An 18,967-nucleotide genomic window follows, 5' to 3' on the forward strand; every position below is an offset into this window, starting at 1 on the left:
GAGTTGCCTATATAAACATCAGTATATAGAGTTGCCTATATAAACATCAGTATATAGAGTTGCCTATATAAACATCAGTATATAGAGTTGCCTATATGAAGAGCAGTATATAGAGTTGCCTATATAAACATCAGTATATAGAGTTGCCTATATAAACATCAGTATATACAGTAGAGTTGCCTATATAAAGAGCAGTATATAGAGTTGCCTATATAAACATCAGTATATAGAGTTGCCTATATAAACATCAGTATATACAGTAGAGTTGCCTATATAAAGATCAGTATATAGAATTGCCTATATAAAGATCAGTATATAGAGTTGCCTATATAAAGATCAGTATATAGAGTTGCCTATATAAAGATCATATAGAGTTGCCTATATAAACATCAGTATATAGAGTTGGCTATATAAAGATCATATAGAGTTGCCTATATATTGTAGTCTGACCATCTATCCCCATGACCTCACACACCCACACAAATACTTAATCCCCCCCCAAATCCAGACAGGAAATGCCCCAGTCAGTAGAGCAGAATGCGTTTGACAGACCCCTGCTGCTGCTGCACCTCTCTCTCTCCCCTGTCGCTCTCTTTTTACACTCCTCCCCTGTTAAATGATATATGTGCCCTCCACAAACCCCCGTCTGGAAACAGTTAGCCGGTGAACATTTGCTCTGAGCCAATGAAAACATGCCTATAGTTTATCAGTAGTGGGACTAAACTCAACCCCCACTGTCTCAATCGGAATAAGGCAGAACAGTTATTTGCCAACACTCTCTGGAAGTTTGCAGATGACTGATCAGAAGGCTATGGTGTGTGTATGTCCTTAGGGATGGAGAATTGATTTAGAGCAACATTTGACAGAGGAGAGGGAGAGGCTAGTGAACGCAGATAGGAGAGCAGATAGAAAAGCCCTGATGCTGTGAAGACACAGCAGTGTAACACGTGTCAGATCATCTGAGCCAACAGACACTGAGATTGTAGCCTGGTTAATGAGTTTCAACTGTTAAGACTAAATATAGACAAGATAAACCATAACAACACACTGTTTCTCAGTCCAAATTGTTTGTAATTCATAGTAGAAAACAAGCATGACTTCACACAGATAAGATGGCTATGCTGAGACACTACAGTTGAATTGTCAATAGTAGCATACTGGACTGATAGTAACCAGGATCATTCATACTACTTAGCAACTGCCAGCACACCCAAAGTAGCATTTCTTATTCAATTTATCCACTAAGATTTTCTCTTCTCAGGGTTCAAACCAGGAAAACCTCTTAAAAGTATAGAGTTGGCCAGCCTGATGTCATGCATTGTTCTATTCTCTCAAACATGGCGCTCCTCCCGCTCAGCATAGGCAGGGTATTCAACAAACATGGCGTCAACTCTGCAACGTTAGCCAGCTCTATATGTTACTACAACCAGTGCAGTGTGCTAAACAAGTGTTACATAATAGAAACTTTTGGAAAACACACTATGTACACATTTGGGAAACGGTACTTGGCTGTTGGCACACCAGCTCTGCAATTAAACTTGACCAACACACAGGATCTGACATGACCACCCCTTGTGCCATAAAGGACATGATAATACTGGTTACACAAAAGAATACAACCAATACTTCAACAGTGTAATTGTGTCCTCTAGTGGTAGATTTACTCCAGTAACTGGGAAACAACACTAGATTCCAGACCAAAATGACATTTATTAAAATATTAAAATTTATTTGTAATAGGGATCAAAATAAGTTGGACATAATTTGATACATTTCCAATTCAAAAAAGCTCTTTCCCCTTAAACTTTTAAGGTAGAAATACACCGGGCAAGACCGCTCAAAATGTTAAAATCAACAATTTTCCTTTATTTTTGTCATTACCTGCTCTGAATCTCACTCAATTGCTGGCAAAGCTGGCCTAAAAGATGACAAAACTATCAAAATCGCAATAAGGTAGAATTCAAATGTTTCACACCTTTCAAGTAAAATCTGAACAAGCACACAAAAAGTAACGCAACAGGCTTAACAATAAAATGTTGCAAAATAAAATTTCTAAATTTCAGATCTGAACAATCACACCAAAATGTAAACATTCTCAAACAACAAAATATTGCATGATGAAATGAAGAATTCAGTTACCGGAACTCCATCATTTTAATCACATTAAAATATACTGTAATTTCTTCCCCTCTCTTTATTTTTGAACACAGATGCCTACATACTAGTTTATACAGACCTTTTCTTGTAAAGCTTCTTTTTGTTTTGTGGTTGTAGAGCACAGTAAGATTTATTGAACACACTATACTCCCTCAAGTTGCCTTGCAATGCAAGTAGCATGCCAACTTTCCAAGATTATGAGAAAGCCTATAAAGAACAATCACTACATGAAATTCTCACAGCAGCGTCACATTTTAGGCAGAATCAACTGCCCCTAATCTTGAAAATGTTGCTGTGCTGGCAACTCTACTCCACTGGCTCAAGATATTTAGTGGGCATCCGGCCTCCACTATTCAATTCATTCTGATGCAAATGGAGTCATAAAAGCTGTTCTGAGGAAATTCACAGTCAAATGTTTATAGAACATTCATGTCTACTCAATGAACATTCTGCAATTAACCCATTGATACCTGATGCAGCATTTGTGTGTGTATCCCTTTAAGACCGCGAACCACGTCACACGGTTCGCGGTCTTAAAGGGATACACACACAAATGAGGGATATACACGCAAATGCTGCATCAGGTATCAATGGGTTAAACCTTTTCCTCAGGCATAGCATGACTATGGCTCAGGGGAAACAGGCTTACAACATAGCTAGCTGATCATGAATCTTCAAGAAGCACTCTAGAATAAAAACCTAGATTTACAAGGCACCTGGAACTACCTTCACAATACTGGAATATTCATTAGTGCAAAACAGGCCCTAAACAGCAAGTGTGCATGCGCAAAACAAAAAAGCAACTATGGCTATCACTGATGCCATTATCACCCTAAACTATGCCACATAGCAGTTACACATTTGTGGGAAGGTAGATTATCCTCCCTTCAATTTATTGCACGTAATCTTTCTTCTGAGAACGATAATAAAAAACATGTAGATTGTGATCCAAGTATTAAGTACACACCCAGCCGTATGACTTATTTTCCCCCCCACAGATTAAAGCAGTTTGTAAACTAGGACAGCAGCAGTGCACTCAGGTTTTATACATATGCCTTCAGTCTTTGCCCTGTCCCCAGAGTTATCCTTTATTTATCCCCATGGGGAAATCCATCCTTTGTCATTTGACCCATCCTCTACTAGGAACCTTCCTAGAACGAGGAGCAGTGGGCAGCCACAGTGCAGCGCCCGGGGACCAACTCCAGTTCTGCCGTCCAAGGTGGCTCAGTGGTTCCACTGAGAACTCAGTTGTTCCACTTAGCGTTATTGCCTGGAGGAGATCATGCATTCGTTCGTTCGGTCGGTCGTGTGAGTGAGTGTATCTGTCTGTCTGTCTGTCCGCAGCTAATCTCACATTCTAATGGGGCAACAAGCATACTCATTTTTGTGCACATTTATGCTCAAGATCTCTCGTAGTTGCGGTGATTTACACTTTTTGAAAAACCTATTTTATACCGTCATTACAGTGACTGTATCTGACTGATGAAATCACTCCTCCAGTCGGAGTCGCAAGTGATCCTCTATGGACAACATGGCGGCGAAGATAAGAGAAAACGGGGATTTATTCATATCATATCATACCTAACTTTAATGGATCGTAACATCGGGTAGGGAATTAATCTGCAGATGCTCCGGTTCAAAACGAGGCCACACTTTCCTATGGACGTCAGCTCCTGAGCCACGACAAGGCCTGCAACAGACTAGGTAAAGCTTTGTTTGAGCCTAGATGAATGGATGTCTGGCTGTCATTATTGAAGGTTTTAAACGAGCACTGCTGTCCTTTTTGATTGAATGTATACAAACCACAATTGTCTTACTTTTGTGTGCAAATCTGGGTGAAAATGCCAACAAAAGAACCCGCTAACACCAATGTGATGTACACTTTGACTGTAAGGGAGCCTGTGTTAACAGGTGTTGTGTCCAAGTCTGTTCCCCCATCAGATAGTGTTTCCCGTAGCGGTGCCCTTCGCAGTTGGGTTTTGCTTTAGATTAAGTTGGTTAGGCATAGCGAAGCCTGGTGGAGATCTGCGCTCTACTGAGTGCACTTTTTTAGTCTATCCCTGTTTTTCTCTCCACACGTATCTCAGGTTGTGACGTCAACAGCCAATGGAAAAGAAAGCCATCAAGGAAACCATCAGACATGTTACATCCAGCTGATGGTGAAGTTCTGACTGAGGTTGAGACCAAGATCTGCAACGGTTAATACCTGTAAGAGGGGCAGGAAAACAAAGATCATTTAAACCCAATATCCCAGTATCTTATCTGAGGTAAAAACAAAAGACATTGTGCGAAAGGCATGCTAAATTGACACAGCATTATTCATAAAAGAGACATGCACAAACTCATATATCCTTACATAAAAAGGTTCTTTACAGAAGTGAACTTGCTGTGTTTGTCTCTTAATCCGTGACGCTCGTCTCACCTGGTTGGTTCTGTAGGTGAACGCTGCATCCTGGGAGTTCACCAGCACCCTGCTCGGCTTCTCCTTTACCCCGTAGAAGGAGGCTGACTGCACCGTGATGTATGTGGCCTCCAGGTGGCTGTGGAGCACCTGAGACGTCATCACGTTCTGGACAGATATCACATGTGCATACATGCGTCGATGGAGAATTCATACTAAAACACTTTAAAAATGTCAAAAATCAGATGTGGGCGGTGGGATGGGAAGGAAGGGGGCAGGGCTAGGGAAATGACATTTGACATTTGTCAGAGAAGAGAACGTTGTCCAGGCTACGCTCCATCATGAGCAATGACTCGCACCCACTCCACGGCATGCTAGTCAAACACAGGAGTACATTCAGTGAGAGACTGATTCCACCTAGATGCAATACGGAGAGGCACAGGAAATCATTCCTGCCTGTGGCCATTGGTCTATTTAATGCCTCTCTTAAAAGAGCACCTCGGAGACGCTCAGTCTCCCTGAGACTGAGCCAGCCGATAGGTTATCTGTGCCTGGCTGAGCCACGTGTAACGTATAGGGCAAGCCGACTTAACATAAGTCCAGGGTGCAATAATGATAATTGGCACGTAATGTATACTTACTCTACGTATTTTGCTTACTTAGACATATTCTACTTATTTTTGCTTCTATTGCATTTACTACTGTTATTCTATGCTATGTTGTGTTGTTATTCTGCTTATTTTGCTTAATATTGCATTTACTACTGTTTATTTTATGCTATGTGTGTTCTGTGAGCGAGCTACTATAACTTGTCCCAATTTCCCCCCGGGGATCATTAAAGTCTTTCTGATTCTGATTCTGAAAAGGGGCCATAGCTAGGGATAGGAAGGTGGTAGAGAGTGGGAATTCGAGGGGTGGGTGGCGGGAGAGGGCATGGTGCCATAAGGCTGAATGGCCACACACCACTGCGGCGTGGGCTTAAAGATATTTGCGCTTCTTCTGTGGGTGACTGGCCAAACTTAAGACGATGTGACATCATATTGATATATCTCCATCGCAGCTACAGTGAAATAACTTCCATCTACAACATTAACAGTAAGCATCAGGTTTAGGAGTCCGACCCTCAGAATCAAACAGCAAGGGCTTTCTTTCTAGATTCACCATTTTGCACCTATGTTCAATAATCATACAGGGAGAAATGATCCCTCATAGGACAGGCAGAGATACACCAAGACGTTTTGAGTAAGAAACATGACTAACCTTTCTTTAAAAAGTCTCACCCACTTGCTCTATTGCAAACACTGAATTCTCCTTAATTAGGATCATGTTGTTATTTAAAGTAGCAGATGGGATGTGATCTTGCACTCACTTAGGACTGGATGTTTGCATTGGAGTGTACCTGAGCTACACTGAAGACGATGTGAGCGTACTGATTGGTCCATTGGAGTGTACCTGAGCTACACTGAAGACGATGTGAGCGTACTGATTGGTCCATTGGAGTGTACCTGAGCTACACTGAAGACGATGTGAGCGTACTGATTGGTCCATTGGAGTGTACCTGAGCTACACTGAAGACGATGTGAGCGTACTGATTGGTCCATTGGAGTGTACCTGAGCTACACTGAAGACCATGTGAGCGTACTGATTGGTCCATTGGAGTGTACCTGAGCTACACTGAAGACGATGTGAGCGTACTGATTGGTCCATTGGAGTGTACCTGAGCTACACTGAAGACGATGTGAGCGTACTGATTGGTCCATTGGAGTGTACCTGAGCTACACTGAAGACGATGTGAGCATACTGATTGGTCCATTGGAGTGTACCTGAGCTACACTGAAGACGATGTGAGCGTACTGATTGGTCTCGTAGGTGTCGATGCTCTCTCCGTCGTCCCAGAACAAATCTCCACTGGCCGAGCCGTCCTCAGAAAGGCCAGAGATTAGATGGAGAGGCTGGCCTCTGCTTACCCATAGGGTAATGTTGGGCCTCTACACACACACACACACACACACACACACACACACACACACACACACACACACACACACACAGAAAGAGAAAAACACACATTACAAACAACTGATTGTTAAGGCATGCAAGAGATGTGCTAGGTGAAGAAATAAATGTAAATTATACAAATATAAATAGTGTATATTAAAATGTCTTCAAGGTTTTACTCAGTTCATCAGGACCATCTCTAGATATATATCATCAACTGAGGACATCAAATACATGCTCTTATGTACTTCTGAGTACCCTTCCCAGAATGTGTTCAAACATAAAGAACGGTCATTTAGAATGATAGAAAAGGAATCATGTCTGATAAATGTCACAGTGTAAACTGGGTTGCCCTTTAAGTAAAATCCTACTCACCTGTGTAGGTACAACTGTGCCCTCACGCAAATGCAGGTTGATCTTATCTAGAGGAGCCTGGAGCCGCAGCTCTTTACCCTCACTGTGCACAGAGGAGCCCTGGGAGAGGACGGATAGAAACAATGACAAGAGAACTTTAAGCATTTCATTGCTACATCATTTTATATCGTCTGTGTACCAATAGCTGTAGAATCAGACAATTGAATTGAATGCTAGATTGGGCTAGTTTGTGTGTGCATGTGTGTGTGTGTGTGTGTGTGTGTGTGTGTTACTATGTAGTAGTCGCCATACCACTGTGTGTGTGTGTGTGTGTGTGTGTGTGTATGTATGTGTGTGTCTTACCGTGTAGTAGTCATACCACAGCCCCTCTGGGAAGTAGCCAACCACGTAGTCTACACCAGGATCCAACACTGGTGTCACCAATAAACCCTTCCCCCACATGAACTGTTTATCAATCCCATATGTTCTTACATCCTTGGGGAACCTAAGGAGAAGGATACATGTAGTAGGGATATATATATATATATATATATATATATATATATATATATATATATATTTAGAACACGGCTCTCTTGAATACTCGATTCTGATTGGTCAATCAACAAGATTCACCGGTCATTATTTCTCGACAACCGACCGCTGCTCTGCCACACCTGGATTAATCAGTTGATAAGAGCATTTTGTCTGCAGACACTACTAATTAGGCCAACCAGTTGCAGCTGTGGTGTCTTGTGTGCCAATTACGAATGAAACCGCTTTGTCGTTGAAAACGCTATTAAAAAATCTATTTGAATAATTATTTTTGTCAGATTACTGAAATAATTTTGTAGGCCATGTTCTAAGCGGGATAATGTATAGTGAGCCGGGAGCCCGACGCTGCGTGTCGGGCTCAATCATTCACCTGTCGGTCATTATTTCGCCAGTAATCACCGGCTCACAATACATTATCCCTTACATATAGATACATATACACACACACACACACACAAAACTGTGTCATATTGGCATGTGACATTAGAGGCATTACTCACTCAAACATCATGGGTCGTGCAACAGTGTGTCCAAGCACATGTGCGTGATGGAAGAGAGTGTAGAGGACAGGGAAGAGAGAATAGCGCAACAGCAGAGCCTGTTTCATGGCTGTGCGAGCCAGTAGGCTGAAGGCTGTTGGGTCTTGGGGCTGCGACATGCAGAAGAGAAACAAAGAGGACAACCTGTCAGAACACTGCATTCATGATCATGTGAGCATTTTTTTTAAAGTTGGAGTGGTGATGTTGAATGCTACCTTCATGTCTATGGTGTTGTGTTGTGGTTGTAGTGGTGATGTGTTTTTTTTTGTCCAGAGGAGGCACCACATCAGCGACCAGGATATTGCATGTTTTTGGTGAAGGGGGTTCCTATATGAAGGAAACCCCCAGGGGGCACGGGGAGAACATGCAAACTCCACACAGAAAGGCCCTTTTGACGACCCCACCCGGGCGGCGGGCACTCGAGGACATGCGGACGGGCACGCACTCCTTCAGCGCTCACAGCGTCCCAGGTGGGAATCGAACCCAGGACCTTCTAGCTGTGAGGCGACAGCGCTTACCACTATGCCACCGTGCCCCCCTAAGTGTGGTGATGTTAAACCCTACCTTCATATCTATGGCCTTGTGGTTATATGTGAAGGGATAATGGTGATATTAAACCCTACCTTCATGTCTATGGTGTTGTGGTTGCGTTGTGGTTGGAGTGGTGATGCTAAAACCCTACCTTCATCTATGGTGTTGTGGTTACATGTGAAGGGATTATGGTGATGTTAAACCCTACCTTCATGTCTATGGAGTTGTGGTTGCATTGTGGTTGGAGTGGTGATGCTAAAACCTACCTTCATGTCTATGGTGTTGTGGTTACATGTGAAGTGATGGCGGTGATGTTAAACCCTACATTCATGTCTATGTCATTGTGGTTGTTAAGGTGATGTTAAACCCTACATTCATGTCTATGGCATTGTGGTTGTTAAGGTGCTGTTAAACCCTACCTTCATGTCTATGGCATTGTGGTTGTTAAGGTGCTGTTAAACCCTACCTTCATGTCTATGGAGTTGTGGTTGCGTGTGAAGGGATAGAAAGCTCCCAGTTGCGTCCAGCGGACACATAATTCCTCCTGTGGCTCCTCACTGAAGCCACAGATGTCGGCTCCCACCAGCGGAATGCCCAGAAGGTTAAAGGTCAAGATACCTGAAGGCCAGGAAATAGAGGAAGGCAATGTTAGGATAAGCAGCAACTTGCATAACCTTCAAATCAGCAGTTTAATGACAATGTAATTATGTCACAATATAATGCAAATAAGCTAATTGACTATGCATCAGATTTGTTGAACAATACTACAATATTTTGACCATTGGCTTCCCTCTGTCCATAACAGACAGGAAAGCATCACAGGATGTAGATCTAATATTTAATCTGATTTGTCTTCATAAACAAGAAAGTTTACAAAAAGCTGTCCTAAGATAGATATAGTGGACGTAGTAACATACCTGGAAGACCTTGATTAATTCAACAAGGTGTGTGTGTCTATGTGTGTCTGTATGATCTAACCTGCTATAGAAGTATAGAGGTCTTTCCACTGGCTCCTGTTGTCTCCTAGCCAGTGACCAGAGTACATCCCCTGACTGGGGAAGGTGGAGCGAGAGATGACAAAAGCTCTCTTCCCTAAGATACTCGTCAGTGCACTGGACAACATGGAGGAAAGGGTTAAAATACTCATCGGTGCACTGGACAACATAAAGGAAAGGGTTAAACTACTCGTCAGTGCACTGGACAACATGAAGGAAAGGGTTAAACTACTCGTCAGTGCACTGGACAACATGAAGGGAAAGGGTTAAAATACTTCAAGTGACGTGGATACTGACCGCTACCTTGCATTACAGTATAACTGTATATATCAACCTGCCATGTTATCATCCTGTGTGTTTCTTATGTGTATGCATTATTGTGTTTGCCGTCTGGGCACTCATGTAACTGACTGACTCCCAGCATTTGACTGCACTATTACTGTTTATGTCCTTTGCATACTTGTATTTATGTGGACATAAATATTTCAAATGTGTGTGTATGTGTATGTGTGTGTGTGTGTGTGTGTGTGTGTGTGTGCGTGCGTGTGTGTGTGTGTGTGTAGATTATGAGAGTACTGACAATGCAGAGGCCTTAGCTTCCATGAGTCCATAGAGGCTATGCATATTATAGTGGAGGGAATGCTTCTGCTGTGCCGATGCACATACAGTTTTGGCTCTCAGCAAACCACCTAGGATACCTAAAAGAGAAAAGAGACAACTTAATTTTATGATAATCATGTGTCTGTGTGCAATGTATGTGTATGTAGGATACCTAACTGTACAAGAGAAAAAACACAATTTAATGATAATCATGTGTTTGTGTCATGCGTCTGTGTGTATGTGTGTGTGATGTTCAGTGTTGGGGGGCGTTACACAGTAACGTGTTACAGTATCAGATTACTTTTTGCTGGCAACGAGTAATTTAACTTTTCAATCTATGTAATCAGTTATTAGTTACTTTCTCAAAGTTACATTTTTACTACTTTTATTTTTCTATCAATTGGTTGAATGTTTAGCAAGTACAAATTTGAGGGGGGCTACACAATGTTAGTAAAAGCAGACTATGCAGCAGGCTGGCAGTGCTGCAGAACTTGGAAATATTCACATTACTTTGATCTGATCAAAGAAGGAACTTTATTAGTAACGCTATTTTTAGCTTTCACTATCTAACCTGAAGAGTTGAATTGAAAGCTCAGTCTGACATCTATTTTTAGACCAGGTGGGATCAGTTCAGGCTTTGTTGATCACCGGGGTGAAGTTTGTTTGAAATTTGAAATTGACCAGTTGATGCAGCTTTTAATGTCAATAGCACCGTTTGATCCCCCCCCCCTCAAATTAGGATGTCTATTTTTTTTTTACAGAGAGGAACACAGAGCCAATGTTTCATAGTGTTGATAAAGTCAAAATCACCTGTGATTGTTACTTAAGGCTCAGATTGATTGATTAAGCGTGATGACATTAAAGGCATGATTTTACATGTGAAAGTACTAGAATGCTTTATTTCATCAAAAAGACTAACTTAACTAGTTAACTAGTTCCCCAACAGTGGTGATGTGTGCACAGGGGCGTGTCTGTATGCGTGTGTCTCCCACCTGGTGTGTAAGGAGGATTCTCAAGATTGTTTGATGGACAGCCTTTAGTCGACCCATCTAGGAAATTCGATGGCTCATTCATATCCTAAAATAGAATGCGACAAAGGTGGAGGGAGCGTCTGATCAGAGATGACACAACATTGAGAGCCACCGCATCATGCATTTTTTTCACTGTCTCTTATACCCATACTTACAATCCACAATCCATCAAACTGCACCTTTTCATGGAACCTCTTGAGGTTGTCATACCACCATTCATGGGTCACGTGATCAGAAAAATCAGGATATGCCGTCAGACCGGGCCACACCTACAGGAAGGAGAAATCAAAAATTCCCATCCATCCAATCCATCTGATAATAGGGCCGTCTCGTACTCAGAATTCTGTCAGGCGAATTGGATTTGGCTGTTCAATACGAATATTCAACTATTTGTTGTTGTTGTTTTAATGTAAGAGTATCTGGCAATAAGAAAATCCATTGAGCACCCCCATATAGCCGGAATGGAATGATCCTTGTTTCATAACCACATTTTGCGACTGTGAGATTGGCAGTGGAATCAGGCTGCTTCGAACAAATCGTTGACTATTTGGGGTCACCCCTACAAGACAAGAACTGACACTTCAACAAGAACTAAAGAGACGGAAACATAATACTCCTTAAGTGGTGTGATCCCATCACAAGACGGTCTCTAGTATTAACTCTTTTCTTTCCATGTCTCTGTAAAGCACTTTGTTTTGAAAAGTGCTATATCAATAAAAGGTCTTATTCATATTATATTACGTTTAGAAATGTAAAGTGACTCCGCTTCCTACTCATCCACCTAAAAGGAAGGGAGGGCAAGGAGTCAGAAAGACTCCGAAAGAATCGTCTCATCTAATCTAAGATATGTCACCAGCTGCTGTGGTACATGTGTCTCACCTTCCCAATAAGCGTGTTTCCATCAGAGTCATTGATAAAAACTCCTCTCTTCAGCCCTTCATCATACGGCAAGTACGTCCCTTCAGCTTGTGTGCTGCTGATACCTGGGTCCTGGACATAGAGAAACAAGGTGGTTCACATATACAGACGAACACACACGTAAAAACACAGTACACATTCCCACTGTACATACCAGGATCATGACATAGCGCTGGCCATGAGCATGTAGGTCCTTGACCAGGTCAGGCAGCGTGGCAAAACTTGCAGGATCAAAGGTGAAGTCCAGAAAACGTTCCATGTAGTCAATATCATTCCACTGGGCATCCTGCAAAACACGTCAAACAACATACAAAAACAATTATGTTGCACAAAAAGCACATATGAAATCAACACACAACAATCTTAGTTTCTACACAGTGACACACACACACACACAAACACAATTTGTTTTGTTGAGTCCATTTTACCTGGGGGATCCCATTATTTCGCATGTTCTTGACAACCTCCCAGGTAGCATTGCTCGTGCTGTAACCCCAGCGACAGAGATGGTAACCTAACGCCCAGTAGATAGGCATAGCTGGAAGCCCTGTGAGATGATGAAGTGATTAGGAGGAAAAGGAAATATGAGGAGATGGGGTGAAGAGCAAGGAGGGGATATCATTAGGGAAAAAAAGATACTGTAGGGAGGACAGGCACTCTGGAGCTGAAGAAATATATTAAATTGAAAAGGCCATGCATTATATAATTTAACTTCAAGTAATTCTGTTGGACAACAACAACCACCAAACGTTTTGTCGTTGTTAATTCACTCACATTATTGTCTTTGCTGCTATGGCACAATCGTGTCACTTGAGCCACAAATTCCTATGCAATGTCCCTATTATGCTCTAAGAATAGTTGCACACTTTGTATATACACACACCAAGTGATTTTCAGCTCTATTTGAATGTATTTAGCAGGATCTTCATGCGAAATGTAGTTGGAAGGCCATGCACACAAGTCAACATACTCGGGACGCAAAATGTTACCATCTGCTCTGGTGGACGGTCACTGGCACAGCTAGCTAAAATCAAAAAGGAGGCTATGGTTGCTACTGTCCAACAGAAGTACCTCAGAGTCATACAGCATGTGGAACTATATTTTTAAATGAACAAGACTTGCAGTTACGTACTGTACTACACAGGAATATGTACAGTATGTACACACATCCTCGTGGCATATATTGTACACTACATTCTGACACGGCCGGTGTCAAACAGATTCCTAAAATACTGACCTATGACTTCAAGGTACTGTCCAATCACTGAAGCAGGATCAGGACCCAGGAAAACGTAAAAGTCAAGGATTCCACCAATGGTACGCCAGGTGAGGGCTGGGGCAGGCTGGAGGGCCACATCTAACAAAATAGGGAAACCCATTTATAAAACATATAATGAGCAAGTGAGAGAATGTAATGGAAACGTTTCTTGAAATAGGTAGCTGTTTGATCTTTATCCTGAACAACAGGCCACATGTGGATCAATAGGTGGAAAGAAATGTTGCAAGAACAAAGACATTAAACATGAAAAGCTCCTTTTCAGTTTTTCTGTGCTGAAAATTGAAGGCGAGACTCTAAATCAGCATTCATCATAGTGATCTCTAAATCAGTATTCCTCATAGTGATCTCTAAATCAGTATTCATCATAGTGATCATGGCACTGGGTGGTCGATGCAATTAAACCTCAAACCAACTTCACCTCTCAGATCAGAATGCTCAGTTGTTTTATAACGAACTAGTAACTCCACAACTTCCAAACTAACCGTAACCTCAATGATTCCTTGAAGAGTGACACTACAATCACGCTACTGTAAAACTTGTGACATTGATTGCATAAACAAATCATATGATTCACATGATTCATCATGTTCCATGATGATGCATTTGGGAGTTCTGCTTTGATGAAACGGTTAAATGTTGTCATCCCTATAGACGGTTTTAACTTGACAACAAAAACATTCTAAATTGAACCCCCGCTCACTTCCTGTTGCAGTGTTTGCTATGGACATAAAAGTAAAAAAAAACATTCAAGTGCAGGACTGACCATTCCGTGAAAACTATATCTATACAATCTATACAGCTGAGCGGCAAAAACAAAAGTAACAATGTCGAGTGAATATTTCTGCAGTTTACCGAATGCTGAGAAAAAGGAAGTGCTGTGGGGTTGCGCTCTGGTGAAAACCGTCTATAGTGGTCAGCATCAGCTATTTTTTCCATTGTTGCTGTCCACTAATGCTAACACAGTTATGGAATGGTGTCAAAACCTTAAATGGAATTATCAATGAATCCAGCACACTGACCCATAGCATTGCTATTCAGTAGGAAGAAGCCATGTGAATTCCCTCCCTCCTCCATGGCTAGGTAAAAGGGGTGTGCTCCATATAAGTTTGTCAGTTCCTATAGTAGAGAAGGAGACAAGGCTTTTAGGATCAAACTGGTATCTAATAATAATAATAATAGTTGATTGGATTTATACAGCGCCTTTCAAGACACTCAAAGCGCTTCACATATCTCAACTCAACTCATCCACCACCGATGTGTAGCACCCACCTGGGTGATGCACGGCAGCCAGTTTTGTGCCAGAACGCTCACCACACATCAGCCTATCACGGTGGAGAGTTGAGGACTGAACGTGCCAATTAAGTAACGAGGGATGATTAGGTGGCCATGATTGAAGGAAGGCCTGTGTGGGAATTTAGCCAGGGCACCGGGGTTACACCCCTCAGGGCACCGGGGTTACACCCCCCAGGGCACCGGGGTTACACCCTTACTCTTGCGAAGAGTGCCGATGGGATCTTTAATGAACACAGACAGTCAGGACCTCGGTTTAACGTCTCATCCGAAGGACGGATCTGCTTGGTATCAAAGGTACAATGTACACTGAATCAGGGCAAGTAGCAAGAGGTTGCATGTAATGCCTCTGATGCTATTTCAGAGCATTTTTGTGTCTATGGTTAAAATATGACAGCTACAATATTACGCAAGCCAACAGAGTGTGTGTCATCATTACCATAGGGGGCACATCTCTGGCCCACATGGTGAGCGTGCTCCAGTGTACGTCATGCAGAAAGGAGGAGCGATGCTCCCCCAGGCCATAGATGAACTGGCTGGGCAGAGCGGTGGAGAACTGGAGAAACTGATCCGCATAGAACAGAGGAGCCACTGTGGTGTTCACACTGGCAGGAAATAAGACGCGACAAGGTACAGTCAATAAACAGCTCAGGTCATTTTGAGAACAGACTGTTGCTTGCAGATAGCACGATTTTCTCCTGTAAAATATCTATGCAATTGTGACCATAACATACTTAACCTAAATGAACCCAATATTTGAGTCAAACTTACAGTACTTCACCCGTAGAGCTCCTCTTCACTATGAGACCAAATGGCTCTTTGGACAGTTCTACAATGTAGACGGGACTTTCGGCCTTCTTGCTGGTGTTGGGAACCGTAATTGGCACCTCGAACCGTGAATTAGAAGGGTCAGTAATCTGGATTAAAAAGAATATAATGAGAGTGAAGGACTGACCATCTGTAATTGGAGAAATACTGTACAAATGTCAGAGTAACAGACAAGAAGAATATACAGCAGGCCTTTGGACACCACTTTGTATTGGTGGTGGTCGATTACACAGTATGATTTCCTGACACCTTCTGCGTAATATATCTGCCAAAAATACTCCTTCATGTGATCAGACTGAATCAGAGCCTGACTGAGCGAGTCTCATCATTTAAGTCAGGGACACTTCGGGAGGTGCATGGATAATTGAGCATCAAGTAAATTTGGACCAGTCCAGAGTGTACCACCACTGAATCAATGGGCCAGTTGAGCAATTTCACAAAACACACACAAAAAAATGATAATGATACCTTAAATATTTGCACAAGAAACATGGGTTCGCTTTAGTTTTGTCTGTAAAAGAACTGGACCAATTTACTTGTTCACACAAGTCATAGTCATAATGTCCAGTTCAATTTGATTGCATATTGAAATTAATGTACATTGGGTTATTCGCCATAGTTTGGCCATTTGCTTTGCTAGCCATCTAGCACTTTGGCATTTAAGTGCTACAATTATTAGACATCTCCACTAGCAAGCAGATCGATGAATTTATCTGTTATTTTCACAATCTCCCATGTAATGATCACAGCAAAAATTCAGTGGGTCGTGGCATCTGTATTGGTACGCTATTTTGTTTAGGTGATAAATTGTTTTTCGATGAGACTCATCTCTCTTGTCAAACTCTGTAGCAATCATCCATAGCTGGGGGCTTGATCAATGTGCTTGCATGTTCCTTAAATTCATGTCAGATTATTTATCATGTTAAAAAATAAGACAGAAAGAGCATTATGCTAGGAATGGAGTTCCTATAAGACAGAAGCTACATAATAACCTACAACTTATACAACGACTGTCAGCCCCTATAGGAGTACTCCACTCACCCTGACACGTAGCCGTGTGTCTGTTTCATGGCGTATCTCCAGCTCTAGAGTAAGGATGTCTCCAGGGTAGTAGGTCTTCACCTCCTTTACAAGCCTGCCTTTCTGTCCCAGGGAAGTGTCATTCAATGACACAAGTGCGTAGGAAGGGAACTCTGGGGGGTAGAAACACCAAGGGACGCCATTCTTCCCTGGTGGGCGAGGAGAGGACGATGAAGAAGAGGCAGGGATAAAGCAGCAGTTCCTCGCCTCACACATCTCTCGGGTCACAATTGCTCCTCTTTCAGGATAGCAGTCGAACCTCCAGGCCTCAGGGGTGAAACCGCAAGCCTCAGGGTTGGTGGGAGTGGCTGCAGCGCTGTCTAGCCCCGTTTGTCCTGGAGAATGTGGTGTTCCTGCTTTGGCAGGTGGTGGGGGTCTGTGGGGCTGTTGGTTGGATGAACCGTGCAGCCAGAACATGGTGCCCAGGAGCCAGCCCCCACAGAGGAGCAGCAGCAGGCAGCCAAGCACCAGCAGCCCTGTAGTGGCAGAGCACGGTGGCCTCTGTGGAAGCAAGGGATGCTCACATTCCTCTGGGTCCCTCACCTTTGGATACAGCAAAAAAAAAAGAAAAATCAGATAAACACATAGAATGATAATCCATCAAAATGGTCAGAATAGTTCCCATTGTAAAGGTAAAAACTGATAGAACATGCTTTTGCTGATCCATGCTTAATCTGGGGATTCATCTAAACTAGAATGTGGAAATGTCTGGAACACAAACTCACCGTCACCCCTTCTTGGACAGGAGCAGGTTCCTCTGTCAACACTGCACTGGAAAACTGCACATCTTCAGGGTTCAGGCGCTTGTATGACACCATCCTGATGGCGATACTGATAGTGTTTGTCAGAGTGAGTGATATTGAGCATACAATAGAGAAATACTGACCGAGATAGAGGGACAGAGTTCAGTTTAGTTTTCCTGATGTTTGTGGCTAATGAGACAGAAATGCAGAAGCGTGCAAAAGAAATGTTTGAGAGGAAGTTATGGGGGCTGTAATGGGAAGTTTAAGTGTAAGATTAATAATAGCAAAAGTAGCGGATTGCATTAGTTAGGCCTCATGCATAAACATATTCGAATTTATCTTAATGGTCTGTTAAATTGGCTGAGAAATTGTGTATGGAAAATTACAAGCCATATACATTATAATGTACATTATTCAATTACAATACACAAAACGTATTAACTCATGTCAATCAACTCAATATGACTGGTGCATAATGTTATAGGACCATGCAGCACCTAAAGCATAGATTGCCCCATTCATTTTGTGCTTTGCTCCAAACAAAGAAAAATGTGTTGAACTTTTATTAGGTAACGTTAGCTACACGTTGTAACGTTACAGTTTATACTTATACAGTAGTCCCACCACCCGTGCAAAAAAGAATAACAAGGTAACATTAATGCAAGTGGCATGTTCTGGCCAGAGGTTCTGGCTGCAGCCAGAACCTCTGGCCAGAATGCCACTTGCATTAATGTTACCAGCTATGCAGCTAATAGCTAGCCTCGGATATATATTCACGTGAATGAAAATGTTTACCAAAAGAAGCACTGAACAGCTCTTTACAGTTCCTGAGTGGATGACTGCGTAAAAAGAATCACCTGAAACAGAATGTGTGTGTGTGTGTGTGTTAATGCTAGCAAGCTAATCTAGTGAGCCAACTTCTGCAGCAACTTTTGGCTAACGTTAGCTGGACAAGGGCATTCAAATGAACGTTGTTTACCTGGATTAAAGGTGATGGCACTTGAGCTTCCAGCCGCGGTAACGTTATGTATAAAGTCCAGGACAAAATACAACATAGAGCAAAAGGCAAAGCTTGTCCTATGTAACGTTAATTCGTAATGTTGGCACCAGGTTTCACTGTCTGCGTGGTGTGTCTTGTTTATGTGTTAGTTGCATTCAGGGGCAACTCGTAATCCCGACACTCCAGACCGAGATAGTTGAACATAATGCAACATGAACACTAGAGTTCAGACGATGGATTTATTATAACAAACTATTTAATGTCATAGTCATGCCTGCCATGTGCAGTTAAATGAAAGAAACAACTTGGGGGTTGATCATCCTTAATTGGAGTCCAAACATATCTTCAAGAAGTAATGTGTTGCCTATAAACCAACTGTGCAAGAACGGGTTGAACTGTGATATTAGATAAATCAGAAGACATACAATTATTGAACAGTCCACTGAGCATCATGAGTGATGGCAAAGGAGCTTTACCACTAAAAATCATTGGTGATACCAGTGAATATGACCAAAACCCTCATTCTTACCTACGTTCTTCTATGATTGTGTTCCCTTGTTGCAAATGAAATAATGGTAATTCATCAATCGCCTGCTGGAACCCCCTCATGGACCTCACATTGAGAACCACTGGCCCAGTGACTTGATCCTACTTTATGGTCTGTGTTG

The 18,967-nt window shown here is 42.3% G+C and overlaps 1 protein-coding gene across 1 annotated transcript; it reads right to left on the bottom strand.

Moving 5' to 3' along the window:
* Positions 1 to 2,871: 2,871 nt before the first annotated feature.
* On the bottom strand, positions 2,872 to 18,417 carry gaa2 (alpha glucosidase 2). Its single transcript, XM_083655922.1, has 21 exons — positions 18,279 to 18,417; positions 17,282 to 17,375; positions 16,518 to 17,099; positions 15,420 to 15,565; positions 15,088 to 15,253; positions 14,378 to 14,474; positions 13,317 to 13,436; positions 12,508 to 12,626; positions 12,234 to 12,365; positions 12,041 to 12,151; positions 11,317 to 11,430; positions 11,123 to 11,207; positions 10,111 to 10,228; positions 9,514 to 9,647; positions 9,002 to 9,153; positions 7,966 to 8,114; positions 7,274 to 7,415; positions 6,932 to 7,030; positions 6,382 to 6,546; positions 4,580 to 4,726; positions 2,872 to 4,363 (listed from the first exon to the last, which is right to left on the bottom strand). Exons 2-21 carry the CDS (start codon positions 17,372 to 17,374, stop codon positions 4,301 to 4,303), a joined length of 2,934 nt encoding a protein of 977 aa, XP_083512048.1. The 5' UTR covers position 17,375; positions 18,279 to 18,417; the 3' UTR covers positions 2,872 to 4,300.
* Between the last annotated feature and the right edge of the window lie 550 nt (positions 18,418 to 18,967).

The sequence above is a fragment of the Poromitra crassiceps genome (assembly GCF_964638095.1).
Source record: "Poromitra crassiceps genome assembly, chromosome: 19".
NCBI classification, from domain to species: Eukaryota; Metazoa; Chordata; class Actinopteri; order Beryciformes; family Melamphaidae; genus Poromitra; species Poromitra crassiceps.

Bases quoted from the DNA above. Each gene is read 5' to 3' on its own strand.
- gaa2 (XM_083655922.1), bottom strand. From the start codon at position 17,374: ATGGTGTCATACAAGCGCCTGAACCCTGAAGATGTGCAGTTTTCCAGT. The intron at 12,152-12,233 runs GTATGTACAGTG...CTCTATGTCCAG, and splicing joins AGCGCTATGTCATGATCCTG to GACCCAGGTATCAGCAGCAC. The intron at 7,416-7,965 runs GTGAGTAATGCC...CCTTCTCCTTAG, and splicing joins GCACGACCCATGATGTTTGA to GTTCCCCAAGGATGTAAGAA.